At 37.6% G+C, this 15,078-nt stretch overlaps 4 protein-coding genes across 10 annotated transcripts in view; all 4 read right to left on the reverse strand.

The window, feature by feature from the left end:
- Window positions 1-6,905, reverse strand: part of dctn1b (dynactin 1b) — a 33,222-nt gene extending 26,317 nt beyond the window's left edge. For 4 of the 7 annotated variants that reach the window (XM_087780563.1, XM_087780561.1, XM_087780560.1 and 1 more), the window contains exon 1: window positions 1,614-1,793. In XM_087780563.1, coding sequence (XP_087636689.1) covers window positions 1,614-1,640 — 27 coding nt within the window. In that variant the 5' untranslated portion in view covers window positions 1,641-1,793. Of the gene's footprint in view, window positions 1-1,613; window positions 1,794-6,785 lie in introns of those variants that run through there. The other 3 variants (XM_087780566.1, XM_087780564.1, XM_087780565.1) reach the window with 2 other exon arrangements.
- A 1,081-nt stretch (window positions 6,906-7,986) lies between these two features.
- On the reverse strand, window positions 7,987-10,278 carry LOC148060533 (putative N-acetyltransferase camello). The gene is made up of 2 exons (XM_087779992.1): window positions 10,204-10,278; window positions 7,987-8,953 (listed from the first exon to the last, which is right to left on the reverse strand). The coding sequence occupies exons 1-2, from the start codon at window positions 10,252-10,254 to the stop codon at window positions 8,288-8,290; spliced, it is 717 nt and encodes a 238-aa protein (XP_087636118.1). The 5' UTR covers window positions 10,255-10,278; the 3' UTR covers window positions 7,987-8,287.
- Window positions 10,279-10,675: 397 nt separating this feature from the next.
- On the reverse strand, window positions 10,676-12,341 carry LOC148060534 (N-acetyltransferase 8-like). Its single transcript, XM_087780005.1, has 2 exons — window positions 12,289-12,341; window positions 10,676-12,185 (listed from the first exon to the last, which is right to left on the reverse strand). The coding sequence occupies exons 1-2, from the start codon at window positions 12,331-12,333 to the stop codon at window positions 11,493-11,495; spliced, it is 738 nt and encodes a 245-aa protein (XP_087636131.1). The 5' UTR covers window positions 12,334-12,341; the 3' UTR covers window positions 10,676-11,492.
- Window positions 12,342-12,755: 414 nt separating this feature from the next.
- Window positions 12,756-14,545, reverse strand: LOC148060535 (N-acetyltransferase 8F1-like). Its single transcript, XM_087779914.1, has 2 exons — window positions 14,440-14,545; window positions 12,756-13,988 (listed from the first exon to the last, which is right to left on the reverse strand). The coding sequence occupies exon 2, from the start codon at window positions 13,984-13,986 to the stop codon at window positions 13,324-13,326; it is 663 nt and encodes a 220-aa protein (XP_087636040.1). The 5' UTR covers window positions 13,987-13,988; window positions 14,440-14,545; the 3' UTR covers window positions 12,756-13,323.
- Between the last annotated feature and the right edge of the window lie 533 nt (window positions 14,546-15,078).

The following is a 15,078-nucleotide window of genomic DNA, read 5'->3' on the forward strand; positions in this document are numbered from 1 at the left end:
CCAGGACCTCCTCCCAATTCAATATAGAGCCTCGTCCTACTTAAATGTCTTCTCCTGATGCAGAAAACCAAAAAAATGTACCCTTGACTGATAAAAGACTTTCGCCCCTTTAGTGTTATTGAATTTGTCACTTCTTCTTCACCTTGTTTTAGAAACTTTTATACATCTTTTTTATTTCCGAGAGCTTTGTCTTTCAGCTGATTTTTCAACCAAAAAGAGAACTTAAGTCGATTGTATCAAACATACAAATTGAAAAACACCGACAGAGTGCATACCTCTGCCAAGGAGAACTTTTTTTTTTTTAATACTGTATAATTCTTCAGTAACGCACCAAGCGCTGTTAGCATTGTATACCAAAATAGATGATACTATGTTGAAGAGTTTTTTTGGGGTTTTTTTGTCATTAAAATTATTGCCCGGCACTGGTCTAGGGTAACGTGGAAAAAAATTAAGTTCCCTCGTTGGAATTCAAACTCGCACTTCTGGGGTTGAACATAAAATGGTGTTAGCCAGTGAGGTTAGCTAGCTATACAAGATTCATATTGTATGTCAGTGATTCCTCTGTACACTGTAACTAAGTAAGTAATATTTGACCATGAATAGATCTGAAATTAAGAACTAGAATTTTAAAATTTATCCTGAAAGAATCTGGCAGCCAGGGAAGAGTTTTAAGGATCGAAGAAATGTGAGTTCTTCTACTAGAGCAGGTCAGAATTCTCACTGCAGAGTTTTGTATTAACTGTAGGCGAGACAGATCCTTCTTGTTTAGAAATGAAAACAAACTGTGTTTTATTTGGCATGAGAGCAGCAGTGAAAAGCCATACAACTGGTTGGTGGGAACCTACAAAGTATTTTAAAATCTAAATAAAACTACAGAAAAAAAGTAATTTCCGAGAATAGCATTTAAAATATTTTGAGTTTTGATTTTTATCTACATTGTTACTTAAAATCAATTTATTTTGGATTTTCGACACCTATACACAACTAAGAAAAACGCTGTAAGTCGTCATAACTTGTAACATAACTGTCTTTACATTGACCTTAAAGGTTAAAAACTAGATCAACATCTTATATGATTTTAAATTAGTGCCAACATCCTCTAGTTCATCCCCCTTACGCTCGTAAAAGAATAAACGACAGCTTTAACGGGCTCCTGGGTGTTCACTATCAGCCATGTGGCGAACACAGAATAGACTTAAGGAGGACGAGCTGAATTATTTATTTAGTGTCATTCTACTCTCAACACAAAGATTATGACTTCAGGATGTGACTCCGCGAGCCGACTGTTAGTTCAGACAAATATATTCAAGTGAAGCTAATCTATCTGTGAAAAGAGGGGGTGTGGGGTGATGTCATTCACCCAGGTGACAGGAAGTGAATCAGGATGACAAACAGGAAGTCCTCTTGTGATTGAGGATTTTGAGATTTGGACTAACAACAAAAAAAAACAAAAAAACACCTGCCTGTGTCGTTCTCAGACTCGAGAGGAGGCGCCTTAACAAAGAACAGACTTGACAATAAAATATCTTTCTTTTTTTAAATCAAATTACAGTGGAACTAATGAAGCCGGCGTGACGGACGACAGAATGAACTTTGCCAGTGCGTTCACTCACCCGGGTCGTCCTCCTTGTCTGAAGCATCCTTGCTCAACTGTTGTGTCAGACTGAGATGATGCTTCACCTCTTCTTCACTGAATCATGCCTCCTCCTCGCCCCCCCACTATCCTGTGCGTCGCCCCGTCCCTTCTCTGGTTCTGGCTCTGATCCGAACCCGCCGACCAACGCAGGGTGAGAACGCGGAGCAGATGAGGAAGGAAAAAAGCAGGCTTGGTCTGAGTGGAACAGCTTCAGCTGAGCCACAGCACTGCGCTAGAATCTGCATGGCTGTACAGGAGGGAGGGGGCAGGACGCCAGACGGGAGCGCTGGGTCCTAAAACCTTTGCTTTCCAGAGCAGTCGTAACCTGGTTATAACGCAGGAATGAAGAATTAACGTGTAAATAAACGTATATAAAATGATGTTTAGTGAAACAAAAGAGTCTGAAGTAGCTTATATGTATTTTTAAGAATCTGTTGATATGATCGTACGGTACGTACGTATCACAATACAAGGACAAAGCAACAAGGATATATGTGTAGTACTGTCGAGTACTTGACTCTGGTGTTGTGATGGTGTAGTAACAAAGATATATGTATAGTACTGTTGAGTACTTGAATCTGGGGTTGTGATGGTGTAGTAAAAAATATATATGTGTAGTATTGTCGAGTACTTGAAACTGGTGTTGTGATGGTATAGTAACTAAGATATGTGTTTAGTATTGTGGAGTACCCGACTCTGGTGTTGTGATAGTGTAGTACCAAGGATATGTGTGTAGTATTGTCGAGTACTTGACTCTGTTGTTGTGATAGTGTAGTAACAAGGATAAATCTGTAGTATTGTGGAGTACTTGAAACTGGTTTTGTGATGGTGTAGTAACAAGGATATGTGTGTAGTATTGTCGAGTACTTGACTCTGTTGTTGTGATAGTGTAGTAACAAGGATATATGTGTAGTATTGTGGAGTACTTGACTCTGGTGTTGTGATAGTGTAGTAACAAGGATATATCTGTAGTATTGTCGAGTACTTTAATCTGGTGTTGTGATGGTATAGTAACAAAGATATGTGTGTAGTATTGTGGAGTACTTGACTCTGGTTTTGTTCTAGTGTAGTAACAAGGATAAATGTGTAGTATTGTGGAGTACTTGACTCTGGTGTTGTGATACTGTAGTAACAAATATATATGTGTAGTATTGTGGAGTACTTGACTCTGGTGTTGTGATGGTGTAGTAACAAAGATATATGTGTAGTATTGTCGAGTACTTGACGGGATGTTGCTTCGGCTGTGGAGGACGTAATGACGGAAGTGTAATTGTTGTTAATATTTGTTAAATGTAAATAGCAAAATCAAATGATTTTATTAAAAAAAACGTGTTATTGAACTGTAAACCATAAAAGAACTATGGTAAAGAAAAAATTAAAATTTGAAAGCAAAAAGAATTCCGTGACAAATCGATACAGTATCGTGAAAAAACAATCACAATATATATTTTTTCACAGCCCTTATAACATAGAGGATCCCAAAATGATTTGTTGGGAATAAAGCTTCCATTAATTATGGCTTATGATCAATAAGTAACTCATATGTATTTACATTTTTTCTGAGTCCTTATACAAGTCAAATCTTACACCATTTAAGACAGAAAGATTCTAATACATACAGTTTAAGATACTTTTATCCGGGATTCGAATGCATTCTGGAGCCACAAATTTTTATTTTCTTGCTTATACTTGACAACAGCATAATTATCAATACTCAATATTGATTGGAACCCAGACTAGCTTTCGGATACTCACAGTTAAACGTTAAAATCCTAGTTATGATGCTCAGTACTAGAAGCCGCTGAACACCAACGAAGAAGTTAAAATGTTTAAATAACCTGGTGAGTCGAAAAAAAATAGTGTGCGTCAGTGCGAGTACCAATTTTGGTTCAGGCAATTCCTACGTGATAGCGTCAAAAGCTGTACCGCACTTTTTCCAAAGATTTTTCATACGATTCAACAGCCTCTTAAAGAATCGGATTCGCGAAAAGTTAGTAACCGGAATCAAAACTAGGAATCGAAATCTTCCAAATCCAACGGTACCCAATTCCTTATCATCGGAAATTTGGCCCTTACCATCTCCTACCGTAACTGTAACAGCTGGAGCGAACGAAAAGTCTTAACCAAAAAGGTGTGTAAGAAGCAAGTGTTGTTTTTGGAATTCTCTGTGATTTTGTCAAAATGGCTCGGATGTGCTCTTCATTAAAAGTGCCAAACTATTAAAACATTTAAAAATGGAGGCTCAGGGTCCTACGAAACGTGATCATGGGGCCAGACTTTTGCCGTTCCCGATCTGGGTAATGGGACAATTTGAAACCCACTCAGACTAGCTTTTTCGTCTTAAACAGAGTTAAGAGTTTATAACAAGCGGGATTCAAAGGGAAACAATCATATTAACAGAGACATTTATGAATCCCTGTAAAATGGTAGATAGAAGTGATTTAACATTGAATAAAGATGTTATTAAAACAGTTAATATCGTGCGAAAACTGATGAATAAATCAATGTTTTTAATGTTTAAACTATAACAAATATACAGTTCAGAGTGGACTCGAACTCGTTCCCACCACCGCCATGTCGCCGCAGCTCAACACAAAGGCAGCAGGTGATGAGTTGATGCGTCGCTGGGATTTCAATGAAAGAGGATCAACGCTTCCATCAGCCGACTGCAGAGCTGCAGCTTTTTCATCATCACTTCTTTGTTTTTGCCACATTTGCAAATACTTCGTGGCACAAGAGGCGCTGTGACAAAAAAGGAAAATGTTGAAATAGTGTTTCTAAACTTTAGGTCTGTAGGAGGAACTATAGTCTATAGGACGAAAATAATCAACTATTATTAGAGCGATCTGTGAGGGTTGTGTTCACATAAAAAAGTTATATAATATATTTTACGTTCTGTTGATTACTACTGTCTAAAATATTTTTTTCTTTTTTAAAAAAGAACAGATTTTCAGAGAAACATTAGAGGAGGATCTGTCTCGCCTGCAGTTCATACAAAACTCAAATAAAGAATTCTGACCTGCTCTAGTAGAAGAACTGACATTTCTCCGATCCTTAAAACTCTTCACTGGCTGCCAGTTTCTTTTAGGATCAATTTTTAAAATTCTGGTTCTTACTTTCAGATCTATTCATGGTCAGACCTTCCATCACTAGATTCTGATCCAGACTTACACCCCAGCTCGGACTCTGAGGTCTGTGGATCAGAATCTATTGATGGTTCCTGAACACGGTTCAGGACCAGAGGAGAGAAATCCTTCCAGACTGTTGCTCCTAAGCTTTGGAACGATCTCTGTGTTTGATGATCTACTGACTCCTTCAAGAAACATCTGAAGACGCTTTTCCCTGATTTTCTGGAACTCCTGTGTTTGTCTTATGTGTCTTAATCTTTTAAAGTATATATTTTAACTGGGTATTCTTTATTTATTGTTAAAGCGCTTTTTGACCCTGGACTAGAAAGAGCTTTACATATAACCTTTACTTTACTTACTTTACTATTTATTTACACTTGTTTCAGTCAAATTTACTCAAGAAATAAGTTAACTATTGAAAAAGAGTAAAAGACAAACTCGATACGAGGCTATTGTGTTGCAAAAACAGCCTTTCAGTTCAGTTCATGAATATAATTTCAACATTAAACTGGTCTGCACTGTGAAAAAAAAAGGTTGGCAACCCTGTAGTAGAGGATGAAAAATCATAGCTTTTGCTTAATTTTTTAAACAAAAATCACAAAAAAGAAAGATCAACAGTGGGTTTGCATTAAGCCAGTATAAAAGGAAAAAAACTCTAAAGTTAAAAACGTTAAATATGGAGATAAAAATGGTTGAATCTGTGAGTAACTGTTATTGCATTTCAATAATTGTGCAATTTACGGACGGTTGTATGGGTGAGTGGATGGATGGATGGATGGATGGATGGATGGATGGATGGATGGATGGATGGATGGATGGATGGACGGATGGACGGACGGACGGACGGACGGACGGACGGACGGACGGACGGACGGACGGACGGATCGATGAATGAATGGACAGATGGATGGATGGATGGATGGATGGATGGATGGATGGATGGATGGATGGATGGATGGATGGATGGATGGATGGATGGATGGATGGATGATGGACGGACGGATCGATGAATGAATGGACAGATGGATGGATGGATGGATGGATGGATGGATGGATGGATGGATGGATGGATGGATGGATGGATGGACGGACGGACGGACGGACGGACGGATGGATGGATGGATGGATGGATGGATGGATGGATGGATGGATGGACAGAAGGACAGATGGATAGGATGGTAGACTAACATATGGATGGATGGACAGATGGATGGACGGATCGATGAATGAATGGACAGATGGATGGATGGATGAATGGATGGATAAACTTTATTAATCCCTGTAAATCATGTACAACTGCTTATTATTTATTTTCATTGTGTTTTTCATCTTGACAACTTTACAAAATATATGAATATTTTCAAATCAAAGATGGTTGTAGAGAAAAAAAAGTTAAAGGGGAGGGGAAAAAACCTGACCTAAATCTATTGTTTTAGGTTTACTATTATGTTTATTTCTCTCGATTCAACGATGGCAAGATGAAGTAAGTGAGAAATAGGTCAACCATTTACCAACAAAGACATTCCCAAGAAAGACTGTAGATGGTTATTTGACTGCTGTGGAGCTGCTGAATAGAATACAACATCACACAAAAGACAACAAAAAAAATACTATTAAATTCATCTGAAATTATGGTTGAGGTCGTGTCGATGTTTTTATTAATAAACGACGAGGGATTAAAAATAATAAAAGTCGATTAAATCAATCAAATTCAATGTATACATGTATAAACGAGTTTTTCACGAATATATTATGTTGTTTTACATCATTATCAGGTGTTTTTTTGTTGTCCTTCCAAAACAATAAATCTTATATTGTCAAATAACTCGGTTTAAAATCATTATTTAGTCAGATATGAGCCGTGTGTGGACACTCCCCTGAACAGCTGCTAGCATTAGCAGCTAGCAATGGAGCTCCAGCGTAAAAATACCCAAAATGTTACATAAGAGTTATTAATATTTGTTTTGTAAACTAACTGTATACGAGGTTCTGACATGGTCGACACGTACGTGGTTGCCTACCTCGTGTTGCTCAAAAAATCCCAGCGAAACACTTGTTTTTTTACGCCCGCGGGGCTACATCCATCCGCGGAGCTCCAGCAGCGGCACATCCGTCCTGAGATGTCCGAGTGTCCGTCCCCCTTCAGCGGACTCTGGGAGAGCAATGATCCGGTGACCGAAAGTGTTAGAAAAAATAAAATTTAAGATTTTTTTTCCCTACGTGTGAGTGTAATAAATACATAAATAATAATAAATAATAAATAATAATAATTTTAAAAATAATAATAAAATAAAGTTTTGTCTTTTCGTGTCTGGCGCTTAAATATTAAACTAAAATCTAAAATAAACCATATTGTTTTCTTTGGGTACTCTGGTTTCCTTTTTAAAACAAACAAATAAATCAGGTGTCAAATAATAAACTGTGATTGAATGAATGAGAAACTTGTTTCACTTTCCAAACGAATTTCTCATCATCAATTTTTAATTTGAACACAAAGAGACAAACATTGGCCTAAATAAACATTTTTAAGAATATATTTTTTATTTTAACATCAAAGGGATTTAGTTTGACATGATCTGGAAGTTACTTTTTTATGTATAAACATGATTGTTTCTTATATAATTTTAACGTACACTGTTACATTCATACAAATAATTTAGATTTGTTTACATTTCTTTTTCAATTTTAGATTCAATTAAAAGTTTATATTCAATCAACTGTGTGGGATTTTAAATCCTGTACTTTTTTTTTTCCTTGTAAATTTAATTTAAAACATATGTCCGATCCATATCATCAACATACCGTATATCATTTATTTTAAGGCATCGAAACTGATCATTGAAGCTTAAATGTTTAAATCTCTTTTTTTAACAAGGATCTGGACTTTTTCCTCATGTTCAGAAAGCCTTACAAGTAATTTAAGAACTTTTGTTTTATTTGAATTTGTCAAATAATTCCTTTGATGTCACCATGCAAGTTATTTTATTTAAATTTATGTATAGAATAATATAATTTGATTCTTAAAAAATACTATTTAAGCGAAAATCACATTCTACAGATGAAATTATATTATTGAAATATAATCAAATAAAACACAAGGAACAGAATGTCTCAGATTCAAATGATCATAAACTCAGTCAGTTTATTTATTATTTCCTTTTAAATATATTGACTAAATTATTTAGAAATGTACATGTAAAATCATTCAGTTTTTCCCCATTATTTCTTTGAATTCAAATCATTTTATGTGCATTTCCCATTAAGGCTTTCACATATTTCACAACCCAGTACTACAATAGGATCAAGTATTTTCTAGCTCGCTATCCATTTCACAAGACCAAAGCCTGGATTGTCCAGCTTTCAAACAACAAATACAGTTCAGTCGTAAGCCTCAAGAATTTCACGTATTTTCCAGACGAAGCTGAGTGAATATTGATTTCCTGTCGTCAAGTACAGATAGTGTGAGCAAACTCACGACATCGATCACTAGAAAACCCCTGATTCAGGTAATCATTTTGACAAATCAGCTTCTTTTAAGTTGCAATCTATACTCGATCAGCGAAAAACCTGCAATTTTGGCCAATATTCCAGGAGCCACGACCTCCTTGATCTTCTCGAAGCCGTAATGCTCGTAGAGCTTCTGGGCGTTCGTCGCGACCATGGACGTGTAGAGACAGACGGCGACGTGTCCTCTGTCCCGGGTGAAGTCCGCCACCGTCCGACAAAGAGCCGTGGCGATCCCCATCCCGCGGTGACTCGGATGCACCGACATGCGCTTCAGCTCCAAACACTCGGGCCAGGTCTCGTTCGGGAGACACGCCACCGTGCCCACCACCCGGCCCTCGCTCTCCGCCACCCAGAAGCACGAGTCCTTCTGCTTCAGGTACGCCTCGGTCACGTCCACCAGGTCGCCTTTGAAGGCGGATTCCGTCCAGCGGTTGAAAACGAAGGCGACGATCTGACGGCCGCCGGCCAGGAGGAGGGTGAGCGCCAGGACGGGCAGCAGGAAGGACTTGGAGCTGGTGAGGAGCGCGCAGAAGGTGACCATGAGCACCATCTGGGTCAGAGGTTGCTTCAGGATATGGGAGAAGGTCGAAGGCACCAGCTCGCTCATTCCCAGGGCGAAGATGTCCTTGACCGCCTCGCCATCTTCTGCTTGGAACTTTCGGATCTCAAATGTCGCCATTTCCTGTTCGAGAGAATCATGAGGGAAGAAGTGCTGACACTTTTGCACTTTGTTTTGCTGCAAAAGATAAGATAACTAGTGCAAAAAAAAACAATCACTATCGTGTCTTATTCTCTACTCCTATGAAACTGATCCATTTAATCAAATACAATCATTAACTTTAAGGGATCAAAACTGATCATTAAGGCAAAATGATTCATATAATAGGTGTTGCAATGTCATTGTAAATAAAAATGTAAAACTTTGTCATATTTAACAAAGACAATTTACTTGTAAGCCTCTCAAATAATTTGCACCAAAGATATTAATTTAAAATCCTCTTCCTTAATAACTTGTCAAATTATTCCATTAATATTGTCTCATGCGACTTATTTTTTTCAATATAAAATACAATTTATTTAATAAAAATGTCCTCCCGACATTTTTAGTTAACATTTTTTTATGTTCTGTTCGACATTACTTATGTAACCTTGCATAACAATTGTGTGACTTTTTTAATTATACAAAAGTACGTTTTCTTCTTTTATTTTAAAGCACATTCTGCAGATGACATTACTTAAACCCTTGCAGGAGGCTGATTCAATTTTAACTGTTATATTATTCAAATCGAATATTATTAAACGATGTGATATTCATTCATGTATCCAGAATAATTAAAAGTACTAGTAAGTTATGTATCAGGAATTATGACCCCACGATAGATGTGTTGACATTTAAGAAAATTTAATTTAATTTCTATTTGCAAATGTAAAGAGAAATTCTAACAGAATTGCAAGTTTAAAATTATAGCTGCTGTTAATCAAATAGGTTAGGTAGAACTTTATTGAATAATATAAATACATAAATATTAAATATCGATCTTGATCACCATAAAAGACAAATATATTGTGAATTTTACAAAAATAAACTTAAAGTCAATTGTGATTTAATTTAATTCATAGAGGCAATAACACAGGTTTCCTAGAAGAAAATATTAATCTGATCACGAGGACTCAGGTCACATGACTATCCGCTTAATTCCATTGAAAAAAAAACACTATAGTAAAATAAATAAATCTGTCATTTATCCTGTTATTTCATCACAACTGAACCTAAATATTCGCTTTACATTTGTGTAGTTGACTCGTTAAACTGCATTAATAGCTAGCAAACCGCTAGCATAGCAGCTCATGGAAAATAGATAAATAAAAATAAAGGTAGAAATAACCACCGCAGACGAGGATAGTGCAGAGAAGAAGCAGGATATGACTGACCTTGAGTAAAGTTGGTAGATGATGATGATGTTCTCGCTCAGACACGTTCATGAAGACATGAAGAATCTCTCCTTCCACGAGAAGCTGCGTCGCGGTGCGTTCAAGGTGATCTGTAAATAACGGGAGCTGGCAAACTCAGCTTCCATAGGTGATGCAGACTAAAACGTAAAATGTGCTGGAATTGAGCACAAACTAACGTGGAAAGCTTGAAAACAAATCGAATATTTAATGAACTAAAATTAACTGGAATAGCGTTTTAGGTTAAGTCAAAACCTTTCGTTTCAAATATTTGTCCGAAACCCCTGAACGCATCTTACCTATTCATTGATCAAGGCATGACTAAACGCACAGTTTAACCCAGTAATACATTTTTTATGAATCCATGGATCATGAATCATATATCGTTTTGTAGTTAAAGTAAATATTTAATTTGTGATTATTTAGACAAATACAGCGTGATTTAGGCTTTACAAGTTTATTAAAATTGATTTATTTGACAATATTAGAGACAATGGAGGTATAAATGGTAACAACAACCCTGAGGAAATGTTGACAGACAACTTATACTATTAGCTTATACATTTAAAGCAGTCATTTTGGATTGGAATAAATTGCACAATCCAACAGAAGCAACTATCATATTTAGTAGGAAGGTTATGACTTGATTACTATAATACTGAAGAAAAATAAAATCAATATTGATATTGATATTGAAATTGTTTTTTTTCCAATAGCCACAGAAATACAGCAATTTTTCATGAAAAATAAAAAATAAATCAAAATAAAATAAGAACAAGAACATAAAGAGAAAGAGTCAAGATGACACAATCTAAGTCTAAAGATACAAAAAAGATAAGATACAGATAAGATAAGATAAGGTACAGGTTAGGTTACGTTAGGTAAGGTAGAACTTTATTGATCTGAAATAGTTTTTTTCCGATTAGACACAGAAATACAGCAATTATTCATAAAAATAAAATAAGCACAAGAACAAAGATAAATAAAGAGAAAGAACAAGATGATAATATCTAAGTCTAAAGATAAAGAACATAGATCAAAGAAAAATAACAAAGACAAAGGATACAAAGACTAACATAAAATAGAACATCATGATACTTTCACTGCACTTTCACTTACAGTTTGGCTTCGATGAATTAACAAGTAGATTCTGAAATATAGTGCATGTACAGTATATATTTACAGCTTATTTGGGTGACTTTTTTTTTCAAAGAAAGAAAAAAAAACATATTCTGGAATGTAGTAATCCGTTGTGTTATACATTTTTCACTTCATCTTTTCTGCAACTGGACTTTGTACTCAAACATTGTAAAGTTCATGATCTTGGCCCCCAGCCCAGGAGCGCAAAACTCCCTGATCTTCTCGTAACCAGAATTCTCATAGAGTTTATGAGCGTCGGTCTGCACCACAGACGTGTACAGAACCACAGCAGCATATCCTCTGTCCCGAGTAAACTCTGCAACCGTCCCACACAGAGCCTTAGCGACCCCTCTCCCGCGGTGACTGGGTCTCACTGACATGCGCTTCAGCTCCAAACACCCAGGCGTGTCCTCGTTGGGGAGACACGCCACCGTGCCCACCACCCGGCCCTCGCTCTCCGCCACCCAGAAGCACGAGTCCTTCTGCTTCAGGTACGCCTGGGTCACGTCCAGGAGGTCGTCTTTGAAGATGGATTCCCTCCAGCGGTTGAAAATGAGGGCCACGATCAGACGACATCCGGCCAGGAGGAGGGTGAGCGCCAGGACGGGCAGCAGGAAGGACTGGGTGAGGAGCGTGCAGAAGGTGACCATGAGCACCATCTGAGTGACAGGTTGCTTCAGAATATGGGAGAAGGTCAAAGGCACCAGCTCGCTCATTCCCAGGGCGAAGATCTCCTTGACCGCCTCGCCATCTTCTGCTTGGAACTTTCGGATCTTAAATGTCGCCATTGAGGGACAGAAGTGCTGACACTTTTGACCTTTGTTCTGCTTCAGAAGATGAGTAAGTAAGTAAGTAAGTCATTTTTATTTGTTTAGCGCTTTTCTAGACCAGATAACTTGTGCAGAGAAAAAGCAGGATATGACTGACCTTGTGTAAAGTTGGTAGATGATGTTCTCGCTCAGACACGTTCATGAAGACATGAAGAATCTTTCCTTCCACGAGAAGCTGCGTCGCGGTGCGTTCAAGGTAATCGGTAATTACCGGGAGCTGGCAAACTCAGCTTCCATAGGTGATGCAGACTAACACGTTAAATGTGTTTGCATTGAACACAAACTAACCTTGAAAGCTTGAAAACAAATCGAATATTCAATGAACTAAAATTCACTAGAATAGCCTTTTAGGTTAAGTCAAAACCATTTGTTTCAAATATTTGTCCGAAAGCCCTGAACACATCTTACCTATTCATTGATCAAGGCATGACTTCGCACAGCTTAACTATTTAACCCAGTAATACATTTTTTATGAATCCATGGTTGTTCATATATCGTTTTTTAGTTAAATTAAATATTTAATTTGTGATTATTTAGACAAATACAACGTGATTTAGGCTTTTACACGTTTATTCAAATTGATTTATTTGACAATATTAGAGACAATGGAGGTATAAATGGTAACAACAACCCTGAGGAAATGTTGACAGACAACTTATACTATTAGCTTATACATTTAAAGCAGTCATTTTGGATTGGAATAAATTGCACAATCCAACAGAAGCAACTATCATATTTAGTAGGAAGGTTATGACTTGATTACTATAATCATGAAGAAAAATAAAATCAATATTTGTTTAAAAAAAAAGCATCAGACAAGTCACTCAAAAAACTGGATTCATTGTTGACACGAGAGCAAATCCTCATCCAATCCAAAAGAAACAAAAGATTTGATTTTCATTTGATTTGTGGAAGACAAGCTATTGAAATGTGACTCCATCTTTTTTGGAATTACTGCTTTATATACTAAATATAATGTGCTTATAAGAACATTCAAGATTCAGTCTCAGAAGAGTGTTTGGCTTTGAGAAATTGAGAAAATATAGTGTTTTTACAGCTTATTTGGGTGACCTAAAAAAGAAAAGCACATATTCTGGAATGCAATAATCAGTGGTTTTATACATTTTACACTTCAACTTTTCTGCAACTGGAGTTTGTACTCAAACAGTGTAAAGTTCATGATTTTGGCCGCCATCTCAGGGACGCAAAACTCCCTGATCTTCTCGTAGCCAGAATTCTCATAGAGTTTCTGAGCTTCGGTCTGCACCACAGACGTGTACAGAACCACGGCAGCATATCCTCTGTCCCGAGTAAACTCTGCCACCGTCCCACACAGAGCCTTAGCGATCCCTCTCCCGCGGTGACTGCGTCTCACCGACATGCGCTTCAGCTCCAAACACTCCGGCGCGTCCCCGTTGGGGAGACACGCCACCATGCCCACCACCCGGTCCTCGCTCTCCGCCACCCAGAAGCACGAGTCCTTCTGCTTCAGGTAGATTTCCGTGACGTCGCTGAGGTCTTTGTCGAGGGACGTCTCGATGTATTTGTGGAAGGAGTGGATGACGAACTGACGGAAGCCGGCCAGGAGGAGGGTGAGCGCCAGGACGGGCAGCAGGAAGGACTTGGAGCTGGTGAGGAGAGCGCAGAAGGTGACCATGAGCGCCATCTGAGTCACGGGTTGCTTCAGAACGTGCATGAACGACGACGGCACGTGTTCGCTCATTCCCAGGGTGAAGATTTCCTTCACGGCCTCCGCGTCCTCCTCTCGATACTTCCGGATTTCAAAGCCACCCATCTCTGTCGTGAAGAGAGGAAAAGAGGTCAGTAAAACGGATTTATTTGAACAAAAACAATGGATGAATGCAGTATTTAAGATAAGAACAATTCTTAATAATTCATCATTACAGGCTATGAATCCCCACTTTTTTTAAATGTCACTTTATCAACTTCAAACCTAACCCCTCACCTTGTATGACCCTTGGACACACATTATTGACATTTACCAGTAGAAAAAAACGAAATATTCACTGGACACGAAGCGCTTAACCAAACGTCAACACAACCGTAAACAACTGAAATGTCTTATATCGCATTCCGTAGTTTGTTTGGTTTAAATAAGCTTCATTGACTTGTGATTAGCTTCAGTAGCTGTTAGCATAGCTGCTGTTTATCCAACAACAACAACATCGCTGCGAGCATTTCATGCGATGTTTCCGAAAAGAAAACCTTCAAGGTCATCAAGACTCACCTGTTGAGACACAAACGGACACAATCCGAGCATAAAGTTCACGTTTTTCCTCCGAAACGTTGTAGTTCTGTTGCCTTCAGAGATCGACGTAAAGTTGGCAGCATGGAGTCCGCGTGACGTCATTGCCGACCCGGTTTTTCAAATTAAATTAAAAAACGAAAGTGGACAGATTTATGTAAAAGAAAATATGAGTTAAACTAATGCGACACTTCTTCACGTTTGTATTGGTTTAAAAAAAAATTGTCGAATGGTAGACTTTGGTCGCGACTGGAACTACTTCCGGTATGATATGATCGACTAATCCTGATACTATTATTAATAGTTAAATGTCGATTTATTTTAAATTTAAATTCATTCCACACACTTTTATTTAAGACCTACAGTATGTTGACTCTCTGGTTATTATTTTTTCAAGTATATCTATGCAAACACATTATGTCCTCCATTCAAAACCCAGAAATGTTGTATTTAATGTCAAATGATTATTAACTCTGCTTCTATTTCTTCAGTTAAATCATTTGTAACAAATCCCTCAAAGATTTGTATCACTATATTCGAATTAGAATTCTTTTTAAACATCTTTTTAGGTGAAAAGAACCTGCGCAGCACGTGGTTACCAACCGAACGCTGGTTGTTTTT

This window comes from Callionymus lyra, chromosome 18 (assembly GCF_982586985.1).
Source record: "Callionymus lyra chromosome 18, fCalLyr1.hap1.1, whole genome shotgun sequence".
NCBI lineage: Eukaryota > Metazoa > Chordata > Actinopteri > Syngnathiformes > Callionymidae > Callionymus > Callionymus lyra.